Raw genomic sequence first — 22,420 nt, 5'->3', positions numbered from 1 at the left:
TTATGTTTAAAGAAAAGCTGATGGGCTTGTCATGGCAGGTCCAAGGTGAAGACGCCAATGAAATCCATTCAAAACAGACAATGCACAGAGGGATGGATTTGGCCTTGTGTATCTATTATCACATACTGATAATAAACACAAGCCCACTGTTACACCTTGTAAGTTTCTTAGCTGTGTCTGATCTAAATAAACAGCAGGTCCCACGCAAACCATGTCAACCTCTCACTAAACATTGTGACATGATGGAAGTTGCGGATCTCAATTTTAAGCGTACAGCAATTCTTTTTTACTAGTAAGATGAAACACTGACATCAGTGCATCACCTCTGTGTTTCAGCTGAAGTGTTGAGGATTCGGCATCTTGGAGGATTCTGAATGGTACCATGAGATTTTGCATATTCAACCTGAAACGCTGGTTAGTTTACCTAATGATACAATAATCAGGCAATGTCAAAAACAGTCCATCACTCTACAGCAGTGTGAAACATTTCACCTTGTTTAGCAGCTTTTTTTTTGTAATTTTGCATCTATTTATTGTACAGTGCATCTAATTGTATTGCCACTGTGGCCTGCATCAAGTTTCTTCTCGTCCTTTGGCCTTTTGCATCTATCGCCTTAGATTTATGCTGTGCTATTTGCAACTTTTCTTGGTTCTGAGTGTAACACTTGTGCTTTTACTCTTGTAAGTATTTTTGTATTATGTTTTTTGGAAGTGCAGCATTATGTTTAAGCTTGGACTCGCCCCCATACTAAATGTGTTGAAGACATACACATGTTATACATACATGTGACTGGTTTCCAATACGCTAACTGTAGACTGCGGGTATAATATTACCGTGATTATTAAGACACACCACTGCATTGCAATCCTGTTCTTGGTGTACATTATTGGTCGTTGTAACATCACATTTGACAAGTACCTTTCTGGTTATATAGAAGGGTAAACATGTTGATAAGGAGAACTTACTCAAAACATTGGGCAGTGCTGTGAGGCTACGTGCATATCTTCAGGGAACGAAAAGAAACTTGTGATGATAGATGGCGCATTAGCTGTTGATACAGCGAATGTGTACTGAGAAACTGTTGAGTGAGCAGAGTTCCCATGAGGGCTAATCCATGCTGGTACACAGAGAGGCAGGGCTGCCCTCAAGGTGAGCTGTGAGTGTGAGTGAGTGTGGGAGACAGACAGATGACTGCTGAAGAGACTCACACATGGGTTCGCAGCCACTCCTATGTGACGCGTTTCACACCATGCCGGGTCATCAGAGGGTCAGCGCTCTGCAAGGAGGTGGAGGGAGACAGAGAGAGCGAGAGAGAAAGATTTCTGTGAATGATTAAAAAATAAAAAGAATAAAGAGTGACACGATGCACTGCCCCATGAGCTCGTTAGCAGAAAGTTGTGTACATGTCATCAACACTATTTTATTTGCTCCATTGGGAGAATTTTTGAAGACTCTGGACACTCCAATAATATGGCGGACAGTTAAATGTGGTGCAAAATATATCGGTATATAGGGAACGACTCTGAACAAAGCCAGGGATAAGTCTCTTAAACACAGTCTGTTCACTCCCACACAGTCCTGAGAAGAGCTACAATTAGACTAAATAAGTGAAAACACCTGTGTACCTCCATCATGGCTGCGAGTAGATATAAGCAAAGGTGTTTACTGCTTACCAGTGGCAACAATGACGGAAAAACCATTATATACTAATTATTAAATAATAGATCCAATGCTTGCATTTGTGTTTAATGCTCAACGCTGCTGTGAAAATGTTGCAGATTTTGATTTCACAGCCTTCTGAGTGGGTGAATGTGTCTGTGTGTTTTATTAGCCTGCAGCTTTGTCCACATGATTGCAGCACATACGTAAATTTGCAGCATTTTCACAGCTACAGTGCTTAGTTTTTGTTGAAAATGTTGTAGAGAGGAGTCACTTTTGGGGATAAAGTTTGTGCTGCTGTTGAGCTGTACTGTAGTATTCTGAGAGGCAATTCAAACCTTCAATCTACCCTCAACTTTTCCCTATAAGGCAATAAGGCATAAGTAATTTTTATGCTTATATTTTTCATGCTGCACTAGCAAAATTCCACAAGAAAACTCACACCCACATGTATTGCAACTAATGTTACTGCCAGTTAATCACAGTTTTTTCTCCAAATTTGAATAATCGTCATGGCAATGTGCTGTAGAGCAGAGCCCTATTGTTTTTAATTAATGTGACAGTTTTACTTTCACATCTAGAAGAGAGGAATTTGGCAGTGAAAGGCGTTCTGACCGTAGTATGAAAGCGCTCACACTTACAGCACACAAAGACACGGCTCCTGGCTGTAAATCTCACACAGACAGACACACACACACACACCCACACACATATGGACATAGACAGATAGACAGATGCGCACATGCACACACACTCACTGTGATTTAGGGTAATTGGAAATAACAAGCGTTCTGCTCTGACATCCAACCTCTATCAATTAAACATCAAATATTCTCCCCAACAGTTTTGCTGCCAAACACATTCTTCATTCCTTTAATCCCAAAAGCTGAAACTCAACCCAGTTAAAATGCCAGTGGAGAGTGAGCAAGAGAGGGAGCGAGAGACAGGGAAATCAAAGCATGTTAATCGAGCCCCACAGTGCAGTGTACTGTGTGTGCGTGTGTGTGTGTGTGTGTTCGAGAGAGACAGAACAAGAAAGAGAAAGGGAGTCGGAGTAGATGTGCATGAAATCATTTTTATTCTTGAACCCTCACCTCTCTTTCTTCCCCCTTTCTGCAGCCAAGGTCTCTCTCTCTCCCTCTCTCTCCGTGTCACTGTCTATAATGCACTCTGACAACACACAAATCACTAGAGTGGTTTCCCAGCAACGGGAGGGAGGGTTTGGGGTTTTGGACCCTGATGGAGCCAGAAACGTCTTCCAGGAGAGGAAATTGATTCAGTGGAAGTCTTAAAAAAAACCTTCAGATCCAGTCAATAATCACCACCAGATAAAAAGGGGAGAAGGGGTGTGTGTGTGTGTGTGTGTGTGTGTGTGTGTGTAGGTGGGTGGGTGTGGGGGGGTGCATTGATCATTCTTGTTTTCCGCAACACACAGGCAGTAAAATCAAGAGCGGGGGAACAGCCAACGAAACAGCATGACAGTCTGATGAAAGACACTGGTGCTTTGGGCTTGTGGTCAGAAATCAAAGTGTCCCCTGTCATCCCTCCCTGCTCTTCCCTCTCTCAGTAGGAACCATGTTTTCCTCCCCCAACCACTCCCTCCAACCCATTTTCATTTCTCTCTGCCTCCCCCCTGTGGCCGCTAATGATCATGGCAACAGCAAAATAAATCTTAATCTGTAATCGTGAGCTGTAACTGATTAAAAGGATTATTTTTCTTTTCAAGAAGGTTTCATTATTTCCATCACGTGGCACCGCTTTCCAAACGGCATACTCACAAGGTTTATAAATTTAACTAATGATTGCAGTTACTCATCTGTAGATTAGTAATAATCCCTGATTATGTTAAGTAATGGAAACCTTTGGGTTGCCAGGTTGTGAAAACAATGTTTGATAAAGGATCCATTATGCGGCTCCTAATCTGTCAACCTGACATAGTATAATTTATGCACTCGTGACAGGTTTCTATGGGAAGGCATCTGTAACGCTTTAGCAAATGATTTAGTCATGACAATTTAAACCCTTTAACTATATCTGTCTGTCAAGTGGTAGGCCTACCCTAGATTTAAAGATGGCCTGATCCTGGATAGTGTAAGAACAGTCGCCTTACATTTTCAAGTATACTGTAGAGTCCTAGCATAGAGAACTATCCTGATATTAAACTACAAGAATGTGAATTGAGTATAATTCAAATCAAATCTTTGATAAACCCATTATTAAAAGTAAATCGGAGCTGTAGTAACACAACGGGCAGCACAGTGATGATAAGGCTGCTGACACACTTCACATGATGAGGCGGAGGATGTCAGCTGGGGCCTGAGGCCACAGCATCAATCACCTGCAGAGCTACAGGCTAACCTGAAGGCGCTGCGGTGGAAAAAACAACACTTTACTGACATTCAGCTACAGCTGGCTCACACTCAGCTTCCACAAATTCACTCTAAACACTTTCATACGATTCAAAGAACAAGCGGAGTCCGGTTAAGATAGCATAAAACCTACCTGTGAGCTCCCGCTCTTTCTCTGCCCGTGAAGCTCGAGCTGCAGCTGCACACAGGTGAAACTCCGGGTGTCAAGGTGTTTCTATCGAGTTAATTAAACTCACCGTCACTTTACAAACCAACCCCAGCTTTACACACACTGTAAGCGGTGTAAGTAAGTTTATATCATAAATAAAATACTCCGCCTCTATCTTGCGCCATCTCGTGGTGACGCAGTTATTAATTTGGGAGCTGTCGCGTTAATTGTGCACGCGCTGGCGCTGACTCCTGTGAGTCCAGCGGACACACCTGGAGGAAATACGTATCAGCGTAAAATGGAGCTTCGTTCACCAAATAAAAATACTTTATATTAAAGCTTCCAATTCCAACAGGCTATAAGCACCCTGAACAATTGACATAATTCCTAAAGAAAATGTGCGCGTTCCTGCTTAATACGCTTCTTTAAAACACGCAAACTCACCATTTATCAAATTTACTGATTTTATGATTTTATTCACAGAGAAATGTGCATGTTGCACAAGAAGTGGCTATTTCTTAGACTCGTCCTGATCTGGTTTGTCTTGTCCTGACCATAGGGAGAGCTGTGACCCCGTCCTCCGCCTGCCTCTCCGTGGACGCGGAAGCGGAGACGGTGGAGCCTCGGCAGGTGGAGCAGCTCGGAGCTCTCCGGCCTCCTCTCCTCTGGAGGATGCGTTTTCTGCGCCACCGTCTGTGTTTTTTGCGTGAACTCTTGGTGGTTCTCGGCTCATCAGTCGGTCTGCTCCGTCGCCTGCAGGAGGAGGCAGTGCCGCACGGCTCCTGCTGCTCCAGGACGGCGGAGGCGCCCAGCGGCGCAGAGGGCCCGGGGGGTTCAAATGAAGACGTGGACGGCACGCAGATCTTAGAGGCCACGGTCTTTCCTGGAAACGACACGCTCCTGCCCCCCTCACATGCAGCTGGTCCATAAGCTGGATTCATACACAAATGACAGTTACAGTGACAGTCAGTATTTGACAGATCAGATGCTCAGCAGTGCAGGCACTAGTTACCTTTCTTTATCTGCTTCCGCTTCATCTGTCCTCAACCGAAGTAGTTGTTAATCCTCAGATTACTATCAGTCACTTAGAACAGATGGGTAGCATCATTTAAAGAATGACAGATGCATATAAGTTGTTTTTTAAATGTACACATATGCATTTGTCATGTTTTCCTTTAAAGCATAACACTATGAATATGAATAGAATATATATTCATATTAATGAGGAATGAATAAAATCTTTCTTTTGGTAAAGCACCTGACACGACAGAAACTCCTGAGAAACAAGTAATAAATAAATGTTATTGAGTAGAATAAGCAATTGTTTAGTCAAAGTGATACATTGGCCATTGATGGAGTAATTCTTGATAATAATGAGAAGACACAACCATGTCTTATGTTAACATGTGTTAAAGACACCCAGCGAGTTTCAATCATGTATCTCCTCTTCAAGCCATGAAAAATGTCGGTCTCTGGAGACTTTCAGTTCTCAAACAGTGCATGATCGGAAGGCTGATAATATGCTGCTCACGTTTCTCTGAAAACTTGATTCAAGTAGTCGAGCTCTCAGCGGTGCATTTTAAGAGTGGGACGAATTTATGTTTTAAATCTGAAAGTGGTCTGAAAATGACAACTAATCTGAAGTTGAATTCAAAGTCATTAGAACGTCTATATATCCAGTTGATTCCACTGACACCAACATGGATAAAATAAATTGGAAAATAGTAATGTAATACCAACATGATGCTACATGAGAATGATGATTTGAAAACTTCAAAGAACAGAAACTACTAAATACTGCTACATTTTTATTCTGGACATTATATGGTCAGTGAGACAAAAAGTCAAAGGCGTGGCATGAGTACATGACAGTAAAGTCATAAGGACTGAATGCTAATGGATGCCGGACAGCATCATAAAGAAGAAGATAATGTCAATCCCTCATAGTGGGAAATGATCGACTACAACATATTGTAGAGCTACAGCATATACAAGTCATTACAGTGTGTTTTAATGATGACTGTGACTTTAGAAGACACCTCACACCAGTGTTTGACTTAAACACAAGCCTCAAAAAGGGAGGCAACACAATGTAGAAAATGTTTCTAGGTAAAGTAAATAATGAGAGAGCGTCATACACTCTTTGAAAGTACAGCATATAGCACAGTATGAGAGTCCTTCATTCACCAGGTATCACAGATACATACTCATGTTTACAAAATATCTCTTGTAAAGCTTGTTTATATTCCTCCGATATATTCTCAACATTGCATCATGTTAACAAAAAGCCCTAAGAGAAATCAGAATTCCTATTCATTTCATATTTTCTGTGTTTTCTACGGTTCTTTGCTGTTCTGTCCTGCGCTTCACCACAGGTCAGGCTCCACCCAGACGATCTTCTTCTGCTCTTCCCAGATGATGGTGCGCAGGTTGGTCAGCAGGGAGGCTTGGTCACACCAGGAGTCTGGAGCCACGCTGTGATAGAGACACGGCAGCTTGTCAAGCAGCGGCTCCTCGCTCCTGGAGCACGCCAGCAGCTGCTCCTCTGACTGGCCGAGACGATGCAGCTTCGACCTGGAAGCGTGGGAGGAATGAAGAAAATAAACCACAAGATCATTCTTCGTTGTTTTTTTTTTTTGTTGTTGTCTTTTTGTTGGTGGCTTGGTTGTGGATTTTTGCACATAACTCTCCAAATGCAGACAATGTGACATCATGTCAGTACATATCTGTACTTCTACAGTTTGACGTAGCAAATTTATTCAGTTCTCTAAAACATCAACAATGAACGTCAGGTTTTGATGTCAGTCCCTCATCAGGGAGCAGGTTTCTCTAAAGACGACGACTGAGAGTAATCCCCATAGAGACGACGCAGAGATACCAGTTTTTCCAGTAACAGCGGCATCAATAGACAAGAACACATGACACCCACAAGAGGACATGACTTATTTTTCTTTGTCTTCAGTGGACAAAGTGGAGAGTCTTGCTGATCTCCTGCTAATGCTTATTCCACTCACAACACAAGGCTGGTCACTGGAAGCCTGATTGTTGAGGGGGTTAAAAGTTATTCAGCGAAATGTAGGATTGATGTAAATAACAATAAAACTACTGAAAGACAATGAATATCACAAACTGATGATATGCAGCAGTGCATTGAAAGGTGGATTCCTCCTTTGAAGAACAGCATATCATGTAGATCATTTTAAAGAATGCAGTATGGAAAAGAAGAGCTACTGGTAGGCTCTATCATTTTTAGAAGTATTTTAAAACATTTTTTGCCACTATTCAGTCACAGTCAAAATGTCCCCCCCTCTGACAGACAAGCAACACATATGTTGTTTAACAAGATAGATGTAAATTCTGTTGAGCACTAAGATGAAACAAACTTCCAAAATTAGCCAAAGAGGAAATGGGAATTACTGTATAGTATATATCCACAAATCAAGAGTAAATGCTTTGTACTGTCCCTCTTTAATGAGTCTAACTGTGACAGTAACTTTTTGGACCTTCTTCGTGGAGCACTAATGTCAATTTAAGGCACGGAAACTATGGCAGATATCTGATAAGCTATCAGTATATATTCCCGTACCTGAGTGCCTGCAGCGATTATCTAAATGAGATGTCTGAGTCATGAGCAGTGAGCTGAGCTGTATGAGGAAGAAGGAGGAGACTTTACCTCACTTTGCGAGCACTCCGTGCAGTCTGGCCAATGAAGATGATGATAGGGAAGATCTCAGCCCGGTGCAGCCGGCGTACACAGTCCAGCCCCAACGGCAGCACACAGTGGATCCCCTGTAGGACGAGGAGAAGAACACACAGAATGTGGATTTAAAAAAAACAAAACGTTTTGTTAAGACCAGTAATATCATAGTAAGTGAAATATATTTTAATGCATGATCCTGTGAAGATGTTGCATTAAAATGTATGGAAAAAATGAAAATCAGCATTTGAATTTTTTAATTGGTACAGTTTTCTAGGAGCACACGCTTCTAAACTGGTAGCACCATAAACTTTATATAAAAGGATATTAAAGTAAAAGTTTTGTGATATACTGTAGCTGTAGCTAAATAATTACATGATTACATGTTGACATTTAGCAAGTAATATTTACCACATATTTTGTAGTTTGTAGGTAATTGGTCATAAAAAAAATTATTGGACAAATAAACATCTTGACCTGATATAGATAAAGTTCACTATTTTGATTCCAATCACAGCAACAAATGCAGAGGCGCACCTCCAGTAGATCAAGATCCATTATCTTTATGGTGGAGAGGGTATAATGACAGATTTAATTTGTCATTCCTCCTCAAGTGCATTGAAAATAATCAAGCAAACAACGCTGGAAAAAGAAAGCACGTCAACAGATCGTCCAGTAACATCAGTGGTCCATCCCCTATTGCCAAGTTTGTTCAAAGGAACACCTGAAAATCTCCTCTCTGTGAAGCATTTGAAGGACCTGGTCACTCCCAATGTGAGGCGATGGTAATGAATCATTTCCACACATGCAAACTCATCACTGACAAACTTAGGGAGAGGCTAACAAGAATGAACAGGTCAGAACAGGTAAGAAAGTTGATGAGATAAATTATAGTTCAGTGGCATCAAGATGCAGGATGAAAGTTAAATGCAGTAGCGCACAGCAGATTGTTGGCAAGCTCTCCCCAAATATATGAAATGTGGCATGAGTCAAGACAGATGAGCTCTTAGCTGATTGAAGTACTTGTCTTATAGGAGGGGTGGACACAAACAGCACCACAAATTTGCAGCCAAAGGCAGATGTGGTAATGTTTGCATGTGATTTAATGAAGGTGAACACCGTGGACAGTCGTGTGTGATGACACTGTTGCCTTCAGAGGGCTGCATGTAAGAATGACTCCTATTCACCATTTGCTCATCTCCTCCCATCTGAGCACCATCCGCCAAATTTTTATTGCAAGCCAATACATTTCACACAAATCCGTGGTGCATGATTAAAAGTTGTGATCACCACCAGAATTTGTGCTCTGGAGACCAAATTTCATGGCAATCCACCAAGTAGTTGTTAGACAGTCTGGACAAAAGCGGTGTACCAACCAACCATGCAACACTGTCATCTCCTGAGCCCCACTGCTAGTGTCCCTTTAAAGGACTAAAGTAGTTAGCCTAACAGCCATACACTGCATTTACTTGCCAACCCCCTCTTTCAAACCACAATCTACTGAGCCCCATTCCCTACTGAAAGTGTCCAAATACAAGATGTGTGCTTGTGTTGAATGTTCTGACCTTCTTCATGACTTTCTCAACACTCCGCAGGGTGTAGCAACAGCTCCTTCCCTGCTCACACTCCTCCAGGATCTCGGACCTCTGCAGCTGGGCTGCATGCTCACTGGAGCTCAGCACCTCTGTAGAGCAGAGGGGTGGGGAGGAAGGGGAGGGAGAATCACTGAGGTGATCATATACATCAAGTCACATGACATAATCATGAAAGAATGATGCATATTTTCATTTCAAACCCTATATGAAGATCTGTCATCTTTACCCGTAGAAGTAGCCTTATCTTGAATTAATTTAGTGTGTTATCTGAATTTTACTCGGCATGCCATGTACTTTTGTCCTCTTAAATACACTAGTCCTTGTAATGGTCAAGTTTTCCCACAAAGATCATTAAAGTTTCATTTGACCGTATCACTGCAGGGAAAGCTGGCAAGCGTTTACTGTCTTTATAGCCTGTATAATCTTTATTACTATATATACACAAAGTTTATTTCCTTCCTGGTTTGCAGCAACAGACAAACATGTGATTTGTCAACTCAAACAGACTTATCTGTCAACACAGCAAAGTTTGTCTGTATCTAAAAGGTGGTCTTCAAGGGGGCATGCTCCAGCAGAAACAGATATGAAATGTAAATGCAGAAGGTTTCAGTTCAGCATACAGCGACACAGTTTTTCTTACCAGGCTCACAGAGCTGAAAGCCTTGCCAGCCTGCCAACTTCTTGTCCAGGATGCGTCCCAGGATGGTGGGCAGCAGCAGGACAGGCCTGCAGATGGGTGGGTAGTGGGGGGTGACCAGGGTGTAGGGCATGAGGGATATACAACTTTTGGCTGCAGATGTGTCACCTACATAGGAAACGATGCACGATGTGAGAAAGGAAAATATTTTCATTGAAAAAGTCATTAAAATGTTTCTCAAACAGAAGATTCAAGAGGCAGTAATGCAATATATTGCATTTTTGTGACTGTGCTGCTGCAGGCTATCGTACCTGAGTCTGTGCTCTTGGTCTTTTCATTCTCCACACTGACCCACAGTGGGTTCCTGCCCTGGCGCCCGGTGCTGACAATCCTCACTGCTTTCTCCTTATTCTGCGCCACCACACGCCACACCTGGCAAGAGAGAGGGGGATATTCGCAGGAATGAGTTAGCACAGTAATATTTTGGATGGGTTCACTGGGCGCCAGTGTTTAAATTCTTCTTACCTTCTGAGACTTCTTTGCTTGAAAGCTCATGTCTTCAATTGCCCGAATCAGAAGTCGCTGTGCCCTGTGCCGTCACAAAATCATTACAAAGTTTAGTTTCAAGCACTCAAAGCAGTGATTTCATTTCACTTTCAAGCCTTCTGATGTTTGTGACTCCCTACCCATGCTGACTGACAAGAAACTGAACTGGTGCTATATTCTGCATCAGTGTACCAACCTGTAATAGTTGGGTACAGTTCCACTCTGGAGGTCTAGTAGCTGACAGGGGTGAACTTGGCTGGCGTGCCATGAATCCTCAGTGCCAGCGGGTCGCGTGTTGGTCACATGAAGGATGTCGTTGCAGGACACGGCCAGGGTTCCGTTGGGGCCGGCGGGGAGGGACATGTTGACACGTACGTAAAAGGAGTCTCCGGATGCCGTCTCACAGCTCTGCAGCTGCTGCAGCAGCATCTCATAATCTGCACAGACGGAAGCAGACACTTTAACTAAAGCCGCTGTATATTTATATCTTACACAATACTTACATGTGATGTCACCTGTCAAGCCTTCACTTGCTGTACACTGTAACTGTGGTTGTTGTCATACAGTATAAACCCAGCTGTGGTTTCACCTTCTTATCTTCCTGCAGTAGACTGGTAAATACCATAATGTGATCCTAAAAGTAATATATAATACCAAGATTTGCTTCATAAGCTCCAGAGTACTTGGCAAAGGTAGTACTTGGGGCCTGTCGTTAAAGTTTTAAAATGTCTTGGGGAAATCCTACTTTAACACCAATCAATCACTCATCAAATAAAAAGTCATCAGCTTTGTGCATGTTTGCTTCTGTTTTTTTGTTTTCTTCAGTGTGCCTATGACAGGTATTTTGTCAACATGTGCATAATCACTGTTTAGGCCAATACTGGATTTGAGGCAATTATATTCATTACTGCTGAATTAAGTGTATATTTGTGATGAAATACCCAGGGAGCCTGAGTGCTGAAGACGTGTGGAGGTATGTGTAGGATATGCATAGACTAACTAACCAGTAACATCAACCTGGCTGAAGATTGTTGCAGCTCAGCTAAATTCTTTGAACAATGCAAAACAAAGACAAGCTTATTGAGGGTAGAGTGGAATTAGTTTTGAAGTTGAAGAAAGTGTTTATCATGGGAAATATAGTCTTGCATAAAGTATTCTAAAATGATTTTGGCCTCAAGAATTAGGAAATGTTTCTGAGTGGAATGCAGCACTTTACTAAAACAAACTGAACTAATTTATGATGAGACATACCATCTCGGTATGTCTGCATTTGGAGAGCAAACATTTTAATGTACATGCTGTGGGACATACCATCTTGCTTGGGCCGCAGGGAGAGGTGACAGAGGCCTGTGATTTGGCCAAGAGCCCACATAGCTTCCTCTAAAGTGGAATCCTCCAGCACCATCTTCAGAGCCTTCTGGTTCTGCTCATACTTCACCTGTAGAACAACAGAAACACCTTCGTGCAGGCAGAATAATTAGAATGAAAAAAACAAAAATTGTGTTGTGAAACACTGTAACCCACCTCCACTATCTGTGCACCAGGACTGATGCCAACAGTATGGGCAGCACTCCCTTCTGTCACCTTGTGCACAAACACTCCAGTCTTATTGCCTCCTACCACTGCCAGCTGGCTGAGCAGTGCCTCCCCCTGGAAGGAGATGCTGAGCACGCGGCCGTTGACGCGAATTGCTTTCGGACGAGAACGCATCAGGAAGGGAGGGGCTGAGGTTCTTGACAGGCTGGCGAGAGAGTAGATTTCATCATTGCTAGGATCATAATTATCTTTTATGGAAAGGAAAAACATAATTTCTGTCTAAGTGCAAAGTAAATCCTTTCGTACTGTACTTAGTCAGGTCGGTCAGCAGTCAGACAATAATACATGTTCAGTAGTAAGTGGCTCAGTGCTTCAGGACACTGGCTTTGACTATGTCTATTAGTTGAGGTGCTGAGCTTTAATTTGAAGACGTTCACATGAGATAAACAGTCTAGGAATTGCAGTTTTTTTGGTCACACTAGTGGCAGGGTGAAATCATTGTCATTCGGTTGGTAATAAAAGTGATGTCATCTTTTGTGGGTGTGGACAGAGAAAGAAATGAGCTTGTCAGAACTCTTAAGCCTGCTTCTTTTCTCTGCTTGTGGCCACATTGGCCACACACTCCAATCTTCCTCTGAATTGCTCGTGGTGTAATTGTATTGTAGGTAATGTATGCGCCAGGTCGAGACTAATGAGTGGAATGAAAAAGGCAGTGTCGGCTCTTTCCCTCACTCATGGTTTCATTTCAGTGTGCTGGATTAGACTGAAAACAGTGGAAAACTGGCCCACTCTCTGATTGCATTAAATGAGCTCTAACAGTACATTTAAATTACTACATGGGCAGCAGGTAGGCAATCTGTGTCTAATTCACCAGTGATGATTAATGATTATCAACCTACACCACCTTTATTACCTTCTATTAAATTTATGAGCATCTTAAGGGTTTGCAAGGCCTTCAGTTTACAGTATATCACTTAGATACAGACTGCCATCTGTTGTACTCCAAAAAAATCCCCTCAGTAATATGAGACTCTTTATTTATAACAAGTGGATCGCCTCACCCATCAGTGCTGGAGCCATTAGAAGAGGAAAGCCTGGGTGTCTGCTTGTCTTCACTCCCCACTAAACAAAAGAGAGGCTGTTTAACGATTTGGTGTCAAGGCTGTTTCCCTGGAAATAATGTGCCAGAGTTAATGTGTCACTTTACAGCCCTGGCAGAGGTTCAATGCTGAACAATAGCTAATGAAGGTCATGCCAAACAACAGCGAAACACCACCGCCTGCACACAGAAACACAGACACGCAGACACTCATCAAAACAAAGGAAGTTCATATATTTTATAAACATACCGTCGGGGAGAAACACAAAGTCATCCAATAGGGAATCAGTCTCTGTTGTTTCCAAGCTACGAGAAAAAGAAAGACAACAGCCACATGAATGCTTTTATCAGATTTCTCTGTCTGCCTCTGCCAGGCACATACAAACACACCACACACACCGACAATGCTGCGCTAAATACTTTATACTGATCTTATTTTAATGAAGAAGTAAATGCTGTGACATAACACAGAAACAGGTTTGGTGGGAATAATTATAGCCTGATGCTGGCAGAGCTGCATCTTTTGTGAACACGTTGAATATGGGAACACAAAAGTTCCCTTGAGCAGGTACACAAGAATTTGGAAAGTCTATTCAAAGTGTGCTCACACTGGGTTTTGTCTTATTCCTCAATATCCTCTGCTTGCAGCTCTCATGTCCTCTATAAGGACTGAACCACAGGTGTTTGTATCTCTCTATCATTAGATCATAGTTAAGCCCCTCTTATTCCTGTAAATCGGTAATCCACCTGGATGCCATCACGCTAACAGAAAGTAATGCAGAGGTCAATAACACCTTCAAGTCAGCCTTCTTGGTGGGGGTGCTGCCAACAGCCTTGGAACTATTAATGTACTCGCAAATACAAGCGGTGGCATATACTGTAGAGGAACGCGGAAACACACACACACACACACAAACACACACACCTGCTGTCTGCATATAGAGCCTCCCCTCTTCTGCGGAGAGATTCTGGACTGGGGGGCTCTGCGTTTCGGGATCGGACGCTATTTACTGCAGCATCTTCACACTGTACAAATACATACAGATACACATGGTATACATGTACACGCAAATATACATTCAGAACAGTATAAAAAGTGCAATAATCAAATCAGCTAAAATGATCAGTTACCACCTGACCGAAAGGCTGGATATCATACAGGTGCCAATACGACAGCTGTGATTCTACCAAAAATCAACTCTTTAAAAATTTTAAGAAATACAAACGTTTTTTCCAACAAAACTGTGTCAAGCTTTTTCATATACTACTGTGTCATGTTGTCTTAAAGGATAAGGCCGGCCTTATTCTGTATTTTCCTTATTGTCAATAACACTCAGCACCCGTTCCACTGGTTCCAAGTACAAACATAAATCTTAAAAGCAGGTCACGAAGTTCATTTTTGAAAAAGCCTGTTTAATTCCCTAAAACAGCGGGTCAGTGCAGTTTTTAGCAAACGCTACTCTAATAGGAGGACATAGTGCATTTGTTGGGGACTACTTCTTGAGCCTGTGAGTATTTACAGTGACGACTGTAAATGTGGGATTGACTCAAAATAAACTGAAATGCTCAGGCTCGTTGTAATGAAGAAACGTGTCAACCAGTGCAATGGTGTGGCTCATTTATGTGTTCCCTAGTTTTGGACATTCATGGAGCTCTGTGGGACGAATAAAATACACAAGGCTTTACTTGGTCAGTGTTCAAAAAATCTTGTTCAATACCCACCACCTAATAAAATAATAACGGCTGATCTCACATATACCTCTAAATTGCAGGAACTGAGTGACATGGGATTGACTGCGTCCATGCGGCGAAGTCTACGGCGAGTTGGGAATGGGGATTCTTCACAGCTTGATCTCGGGCTCTCCCAGTCCACCTCACTCTCCTATAACAACGGTTGAGAGCACTGCATTAACATTATTAGCTCTGTATGCATTGTGCTCACGTGTGTGCTGATATATGCTTGCGTGAGAAATTACATCACAACTCTGCCGTTGTTCCCTGGGGCCACGTTTGACCTGAAGGCTGAAGACCCGCTCTTGGAGTTCCATCAGCTGACACCTCAGGGTGTCCTTCTCAGCCAGGACGCGGGCAATCATGGCCTGGGCCTCATCTCTGGACAGGTACGCCTAGAAGCACGGGTATTGTTCGTACTTATTTTACACAGAGTTGACCGCACAAGCACACCTGTTTATTATTCATGCGGATCACAATCAGACTGGGTTTATGCCTCATGTCAAAATCACAACGTCATGACAACCACAGTTGCTTAACTCGCCACGCACCACCTGTAACTCAAAACGTGGAAATGCAAGTCTCATTCTTTGAATGAATAAATGTTGTTCATGCTAGCTTCGCTGCCAACAAGGCATGTGGTATGCAGGATGTTGCCAGCGTGGCGTCTGTGGATGGCAGCTTTCTGTCTTTTGACACATTCTTGTGAACACAACAACTCAGAAACAGTACATGAACAATGTTTGAGTGATATGCCTCACTGGTTATAATGCATGACAGAAAATCTCAGACGCAGCACCATAAATTTAGTGATGGGATCAGACTTTGAATCTAAATAGCTCCACATATCTTGTAAGGAAATCTGGTAGTGGTATGTTTGAAGCTGCTATCTTGATTTTAATTCTTAATTCCATATATTCTTTCATCTCTAATCAAAGGTTAATATACTGTAGCAGAACAGTGGGCATATCAAATGTTGGTTCAGTTATTTCAAGATTAAGGACGAGGGATTTTCTAGTCAAGCATGGGAATTTTCTGCCATTTTAAATGAAGAAGCAAAGTATAACTTTCATGCAGCTCCTGTGTGTCACACGTCATGCACCAAGCCTGTTCCACCAATTGCATCTGGAAGTTGTCAAGTATTATTACAGTCTTGTGTTGCTGGTTAACACAACACAGCTCCAGTGGAGCAGCTGGCAGCTACAGTACGTGACTTGCTTGCGGCCACCTGACAGTTGTTAAGGTGTGGGCGGACTGTTCATTTCAATTGTCTTGGAGGACAAGCCTCAGAGATGGGTAGAAGAGCAACTGGAAGACAAGTACAAAAGTGGAAACTGTTCCTGCATGACATTGACAGGTGAAATGTGTCAAAACATGATGTGTATGTAAATGTAAAAGTTGTGTACTTTTACTTTAATACTGAGGAAAAGAGGGGAAAGTTTAACCAATATCCCAAAACCAAAGAGACATAGATAACTAAACTGCCATGATCCGCACTTGCCACGTCTGATATATGTTGGTTTTCTTTTGTTCTGTCATGACTCGTGCTGTGCATGCCTGTTTTTTGTTGAAGATTCCCCTTGTGGGTTGTCTTTGTCTGTTTTTTTGTCACATCCTGTTTTATTTTGAAGGTTTATGTTATGTTTCTTTGTTTACTTTACTTCCTGTTTTCCTTGTCCTTGTGATTGTCTGATGTGTTTCACCTGTGTGTCATTAGTGTTCCTGCCCTGTGTATACACTGTAAGTCTGTGTCTTCCCCCCTGTCTTTGTCAGGTCGTTGTCTGCGTCACCTTGCTGTCTGCGGTACCCTTGCCCTTGCCCTTGCCATAGCCATAGCCATAGCCCTATAAGTGAGTGTTCTTCGTTGTGTTATCTTTGTTCATGTCCATGCCGTGTTTCATGTGAGTGTTTCCTTGTTTTGTCCTTGTCTCTACCCCTGCCAAACCAAGTGAGTGTTGTCCTGTGTTTCTTAGTGTTGACTTTGTCCCTAGTCAAGCCACAGCCCACGTAAGCGTGATTCTTGTTTTGTCTTTGTCTATAATCATGCCCCGTGTCCTGTGAATGTTTGTCAACCATTTTCTTGTGTTAACTTAGTTCCCTTCCCATGTCTAGTCCCTTCATGTTTCTCCACAGACCGTAGAGTGTTTCATGTGTTTTTGAATATTAGTTTAGTCATTGTCTGCATCACCTTGCTGTCTGTGTTTCGCTTGTTGATTAAGTACCTTTGCCATTGCCCCATACCTTTAGTAATTGTCCATGTGCTGTCTTTGTTCATGTCCAGGTCACGTTACATGTAAGTGTATTCCTAGTGTTGTCTCAGCCATGCCATGTTTTATGTGCTTGAGTTTCTAGTCTTGTCTTAGTCTAGTCATGCCATGTTTTATGTAAGAGAGTTTTAGTATTGTCTTAGTCTCAAGCCTTGCTCCGTCGTTTTTGTGTTAGTGTGTTGTGTTCTATTTTTCCCTGTGAGGTCATCGTTCTCTGTATAAGCCCATTTACCCTAGTGTGTGTATCTGAGTTTTGGTTTCCCTTGGTTTTTCTAGGTTAAATACATTTGTTAATTTATATCAGTGCCCCCTTGCGTCTGCGTTTGGGTTCAACCCCTTAGTTCCCCCGTAAAACCCAGACTTTCCTGACATAAACGCCCACACACACAACAGGGAGTCTTCACCAGAGCTCCGCTGACACCTTCAACAGCATGATGTGATGGATGCGCTCCAGGCACGACATATAAATAGAATGTAAAACACAAAGTACAGCTTGGAAAACTGAATGGATGTTTTCCAAAGATGGAGAAGTTTGAGTGATGGGAGCGTTATCGGTTCCTTACTTGGTCTCTCTCTGCCTGAAGCTCTCTCATCTGGTTCTGGATCACAGTGCTCTTCTGCTGGTGCATGTTAATGTCCAGGGTCAGCTGCTGCACCTGAAGGCTCAGGCATTCTTTTTTATCTAAGAGCTGAACGCAAATACAGACTTGTTACACCAATGTGGCCTCCAGTGTTTTCGGGATATGTTATAGATGTACAGGATTTGATTAACAAGACAATGCTGCTAAGCCGCTCACAGAATCTGTGGGGGCACTTTCCATCACAGATGGCAGAATTCGCAAGATATTTCTTGATCCATGACAACTAAAGCGCAGAAAAACAAACACGCGTACCACTTGCTTCTCAGTGAGCAGCTTTTCATTATCCTCGCGGTAACACCTGAGTTGTCCTGCAAGCTCCACCTGGCTGTCTATGGCCTCCGCCAGATCCTGGGCCAGGATGTCCTGACGAGCCTAACGGAGACACAGCAGTGACAGCAGATGAGATACGAGTGACTACTGACTCCTGCACTGTCTAGAGACTGTGAGTGAACACTGTCACTAGTCCACATAAATCATCTGAGAACACTGAATGATTCTCACTGGGTCCAGTTTTTCCACCTTCACCAGCTGGCAGCGCAGACTCCTGACTTCCTCTTGCAGTTGTGGAGTCTCAGCATGAGGGGGACACCTGAGTGAGCGTCGCTTCTGGAACTCGTTCTCTGTTTGTGCCTTCTGCAGCTCAGTCTGCAGCTGATACACCTGCCACCACACAAGAACAATGTGCTGATGGGCCTACAACTATGATTAGTTCCACTATAATTTATTATTAATCCATCAAAATATATGTATAAAATGTAACAAAACAGTTGCAACCAGAATCTAACGTGCCGGCCTGAAATTGTGTGTATTGTCAGTCCTACAATCCACAAAGCTATTTAATTTACAATTAGATAAAAGAGAAATGCAACATATCCTCATATCTGAGAAGATGGAACTGGCTAATCTTTGGTATTTTTACTTAATAAATAACTTCATTGAATATCAAAATTATTCTTGATTCATTACCTGTCAGTCAACTTTCAAATGAAGTAGTCAAATAATGTTTCAGCAGTATGGAACCAAAATGTTACAGCTGTGCCTCAAACACATCAGATGTTTAGTATCACCTCAAAAGGATCTCGTCATTGCATACTGATTCACAGAATTAAAGGGGTAAAATAATGGTCAGAAAAGATTTTTAGTTATTGGACAAGTTCCAAAAGCACTGGATCCTGCACACTTCCCATAATGCAACTCAACATCTTTTATTCTTTTATTAGACCTTCTGTGACGGGTAAAAATCCTTCAAACTCTATGGCTCCAGTTTGAACTGAAACACGAGGCCCTCTGCTAAAAATGTGTACTTTCCAAGTCCAAGCTATGATTACTCAAGTCACCTCTTCAGGCAAAGCTCCTCCAGACCCGAAAAAGACATGATACCACTATTTTCAGAGGCCTCCCTTGAAGCACGTAGCATAATCTTCTAACTCTACATCGAGCTACAATGCCACATTTCAGTTCTTTAAACCTGACCTTTTGAGGACTTTCCCCTGCTTTGTGTTTCAGGGAGGAGAAACCTTTCTATGCATTCCTGAGTTTTCTGAGGTGAGAAACAGACTCAGAGTGCGGATCACTAACCTGCAGGTTGAGGTCATGGAGGCGCATGTTCACAGCTGATTTTTCCTCGATGGCTGCTGTGTAGCGCATATACAAGTCACACTTCTCGTCCTTCAGCTTGGTCACTTCATGTTGCAAAGAACACAAGTGTCTCCGCATGCGTTCATTTTCAGACTGAAGGCATCGGGACTTCTCCTCTTGGCCCATTATCTGCCTAATCTCTGACTCCAGGGAGGCACAACGTGCAGTCATTGTGCCTGCCTCGCAACGCGCCTCCTGGAGCTCCTTCTGCATTCCTGTTACTGCTCTGACCAGATACTCTGTCAACTCTGAGTACTTTATCAGGCCTGTAAGGAGAGCAGAAAAAGTCACAAATACAGCAAGGGAAACAAAGAGACAAGTGTTCCCTTAGAATGCAGAAAGACTTAAAAGCCACTGACCACTGAATCTTGAAGGCTCAGTACTGGGTTTGCGGCCAGTGACATGGGTGTACAGGGTTGGGTAGTGGATCATCAGGCTCTCCAGCAGGGCCACGGCACCATTCCTTCCCTGGGTCCTCAGCAGATCCAGCATATAGCCTGGAAACAGCAGAGCACAATGTAATACTATCAATTGCAACAACCCTAACGACTGAACCAACAATATAAAGCTATCAGTTATAAGCATATAAAGATATGAATATCATTAAAGTACTGTTCAAAAGCAACAGGGAGAAAATAATCTTTTCTTCTTATTTCAGAAGTAAAAGCACCGCATTTTCATTTCTGTGAAGAGAGAAAACATGCTGACAAAAGTTCTCTGCATGATCAGCAATTTGAAAAATGTGTTAATATGCAGGACAATACACTCTCAAAGTCTGTCAGGTGGTAAAACATGTTGGTATTACTAATATGTGTGTTTAATTCTCTACAAACTGAGGTAGACTGCAGTAATCCATCATCCAATCGACAGGCTATTAACTTTCTTTACACTAGAAGAAGTCAAGTCAGAAATCTCACTAGTTCTCATGCTGCGGTTGGTGAGGTTGTGGCAGGAGAGGATCTCATCCTCATCCATCTCTGTGAGCACCCTGGCCTGCCTCAGGTACGGGATCAAGATGCATGGCCGCACCCCCAAGGAGATCCGGTGGCGGTTGTCGTTAATCAGTTCCCACAGTTCCTCCTCGCCCATCTCTCTCAGGTCTGGACCCTCGGGAACGCACTCCCCTGCCATCCTGAGTGCGTTGTGTCAGTTTGATAGAGATGGATGCCTGCTGCTGAGACAGCGACCACAGCTGGAGCACACAGGGCGAACATACACCCTTAGCTGCAAAGATATGGACTCATTGCTGAGAGAAGGGTTACAGAGCGACAGGCTGACTGGAAGCACTATAAATGGGTCAGGCTATTTCCACGCCCCGTGGGTGTCAAAGCATGTGTGTGTTTACGTGTGGGTGGGCAGGAAAACCTGTAAGACAAGACCTCTGCGAAGCAGAGCAACAAGAGACAAGTGAGGTTGGCACAAACACATGCTGGTGCAAACAGGGCTGAAACACACTCACATTTCAGAGAGACAAACAGACCCAGACACACGCCCAAAAAGCATTAGTGAGCCGCGCATATTTCTCTTCCATTCATACTCTTTGTGACATTTGTTTGCTTTCAACAGCTAATTCAATATCTAATCACATCATAAATGTCTGCCTCGTGTTATGATGGAGTGCAGCCAGATTTGTTTGACGGAAAGAATCAAGCCACAGCCTATTCGCTAACAGAGAGACAGTCGATGACATGAGAGTTTGCCTTAATAATTTGTGATCGCAGTAAAGCAAACACACATACCACACTGCTGACGGGAGCAAACACTGAGCTATGAGGTGCAAAGTCCTCTGTACAAGAAGGAAATAAGGTTGGGGGCGTAGCAGACATGGGCTTCTCATATTGTTGGCTAACTTATCACCTTTGTGTGTGAACTAACTGATTACAGTTCCATAAAGGGTTTGTACAAACAAATGGAAGCTATCAAAGCAAATGACTGTAAATGAGGTGCTGGCATAAAGACTTAGGAGGGAAATATGGAAATTAAAAGAAAGGTTTAAAAGAATTGTCTCTCTCATACAGAGCTATTGTGTTTCCAATTAATGATGCAGTTTAAGATCAATTAAAGGGCAATAAGGTACGTGTGCCGGTATATTGCAACAGTGAAAGCTGTGAGTGAAAATGATATGGCCGGCAGCCAATGGACAATAATAATACACAAGCTCACATCAAGTTCATAAAACTTCCAAACTGGGTCACGCTACTGCTCAGCACAGCCGCACGTGCTCCACCAAACTGTTATCAACAACGATCAGTTATCGTCCCCCTACAGTATACGATGCAGTATTCACTAACCTGAGCAGCCTTTGTCAGCAATACATCATCATCATCATTTCCCATGCTGTGGGCAACTGTAAACTAGTAGGGAGTTCCCCATAGAGCACGTATGATAATATAAAAGGAAAACAGGGCAGTAATAAAAAAGAACTGGTGAAACAAAAAGAAATTCTATCCTGAAAACATAATCACCCCACATATTTAGGTGGAGACTTTGACCTCAGAGTGTGACTGAGAGGGATGTGAGGAAAACATGCCATCTTAGGAAGAGTGATGACCAGATACTTGTTTTTAAGTTGAGCACAGTAACTGAACTGACTCAGTAATGTCAGAAATAAAGCAGTATCTACCTAAAGTCTACTAACCTTAGCTAACATTAGCCACCTTAAGCTACTGGTCATACAAGACCAAGTCCGTAGGTCAGACTGAGAGCACACATACTCAGGTAGGTAGGTCGTTATCATGCAGTTGACTGGGAAAGGACCCTCTAACGATGGTATTAATCCAGTCATCACAACTGATCCGTGCTCTGACCGAGACGTGGTCTGAATCCAAGAAGCAGTTTACATGACTGGGAGTTGGT

The 22,420-nt window shown here is 42.8% G+C and overlaps 1 protein-coding gene across 1 annotated transcript; it reads right to left on the bottom strand.

Annotated features, from left to right (window-relative positions):
- Positions 1–5,972: 5,972 nt before the first annotated feature.
- Positions 5,973–20,807, bottom strand: card14 (caspase recruitment domain family, member 14). The gene is made up of 20 exons (XM_041933367.1): positions 20,482–20,807; positions 19,924–20,061; positions 19,505–19,830; positions 18,428–18,586; positions 18,179–18,298; positions 17,849–17,974; positions 15,264–15,413; positions 15,047–15,169; positions 14,213–14,313; positions 13,538–13,593; positions 13,250–13,310; positions 12,177–12,393; positions 11,964–12,090; positions 10,849–11,089; positions 10,632–10,695; positions 10,418–10,538; positions 10,110–10,274; positions 9,440–9,558; positions 7,851–7,966; positions 5,973–6,751 (listed from the first exon to the last, which is right to left on the bottom strand). Exons 1-20 carry the CDS (start codon positions 20,693–20,695, stop codon positions 6,544–6,546), a joined length of 2,952 nt encoding a protein of 983 aa, XP_041789301.1. The 5' UTR covers positions 20,696–20,807; the 3' UTR covers positions 5,973–6,543.
- Positions 20,808–22,420: the final 1,613 nt, after the last annotated feature.

The sequence above is a fragment of the Chelmon rostratus genome, chromosome 3 (assembly GCF_017976325.1).
Source record: "Chelmon rostratus isolate fCheRos1 chromosome 3, fCheRos1.pri, whole genome shotgun sequence".
Lineage (NCBI taxonomy): Eukaryota > Metazoa > Chordata > Actinopteri > Chaetodontiformes > Chaetodontidae > Chelmon > Chelmon rostratus.
Note: the sequence above shows the minus strand (reverse complement) of the source record. Positions and strands in the feature narration are given on the sequence as shown.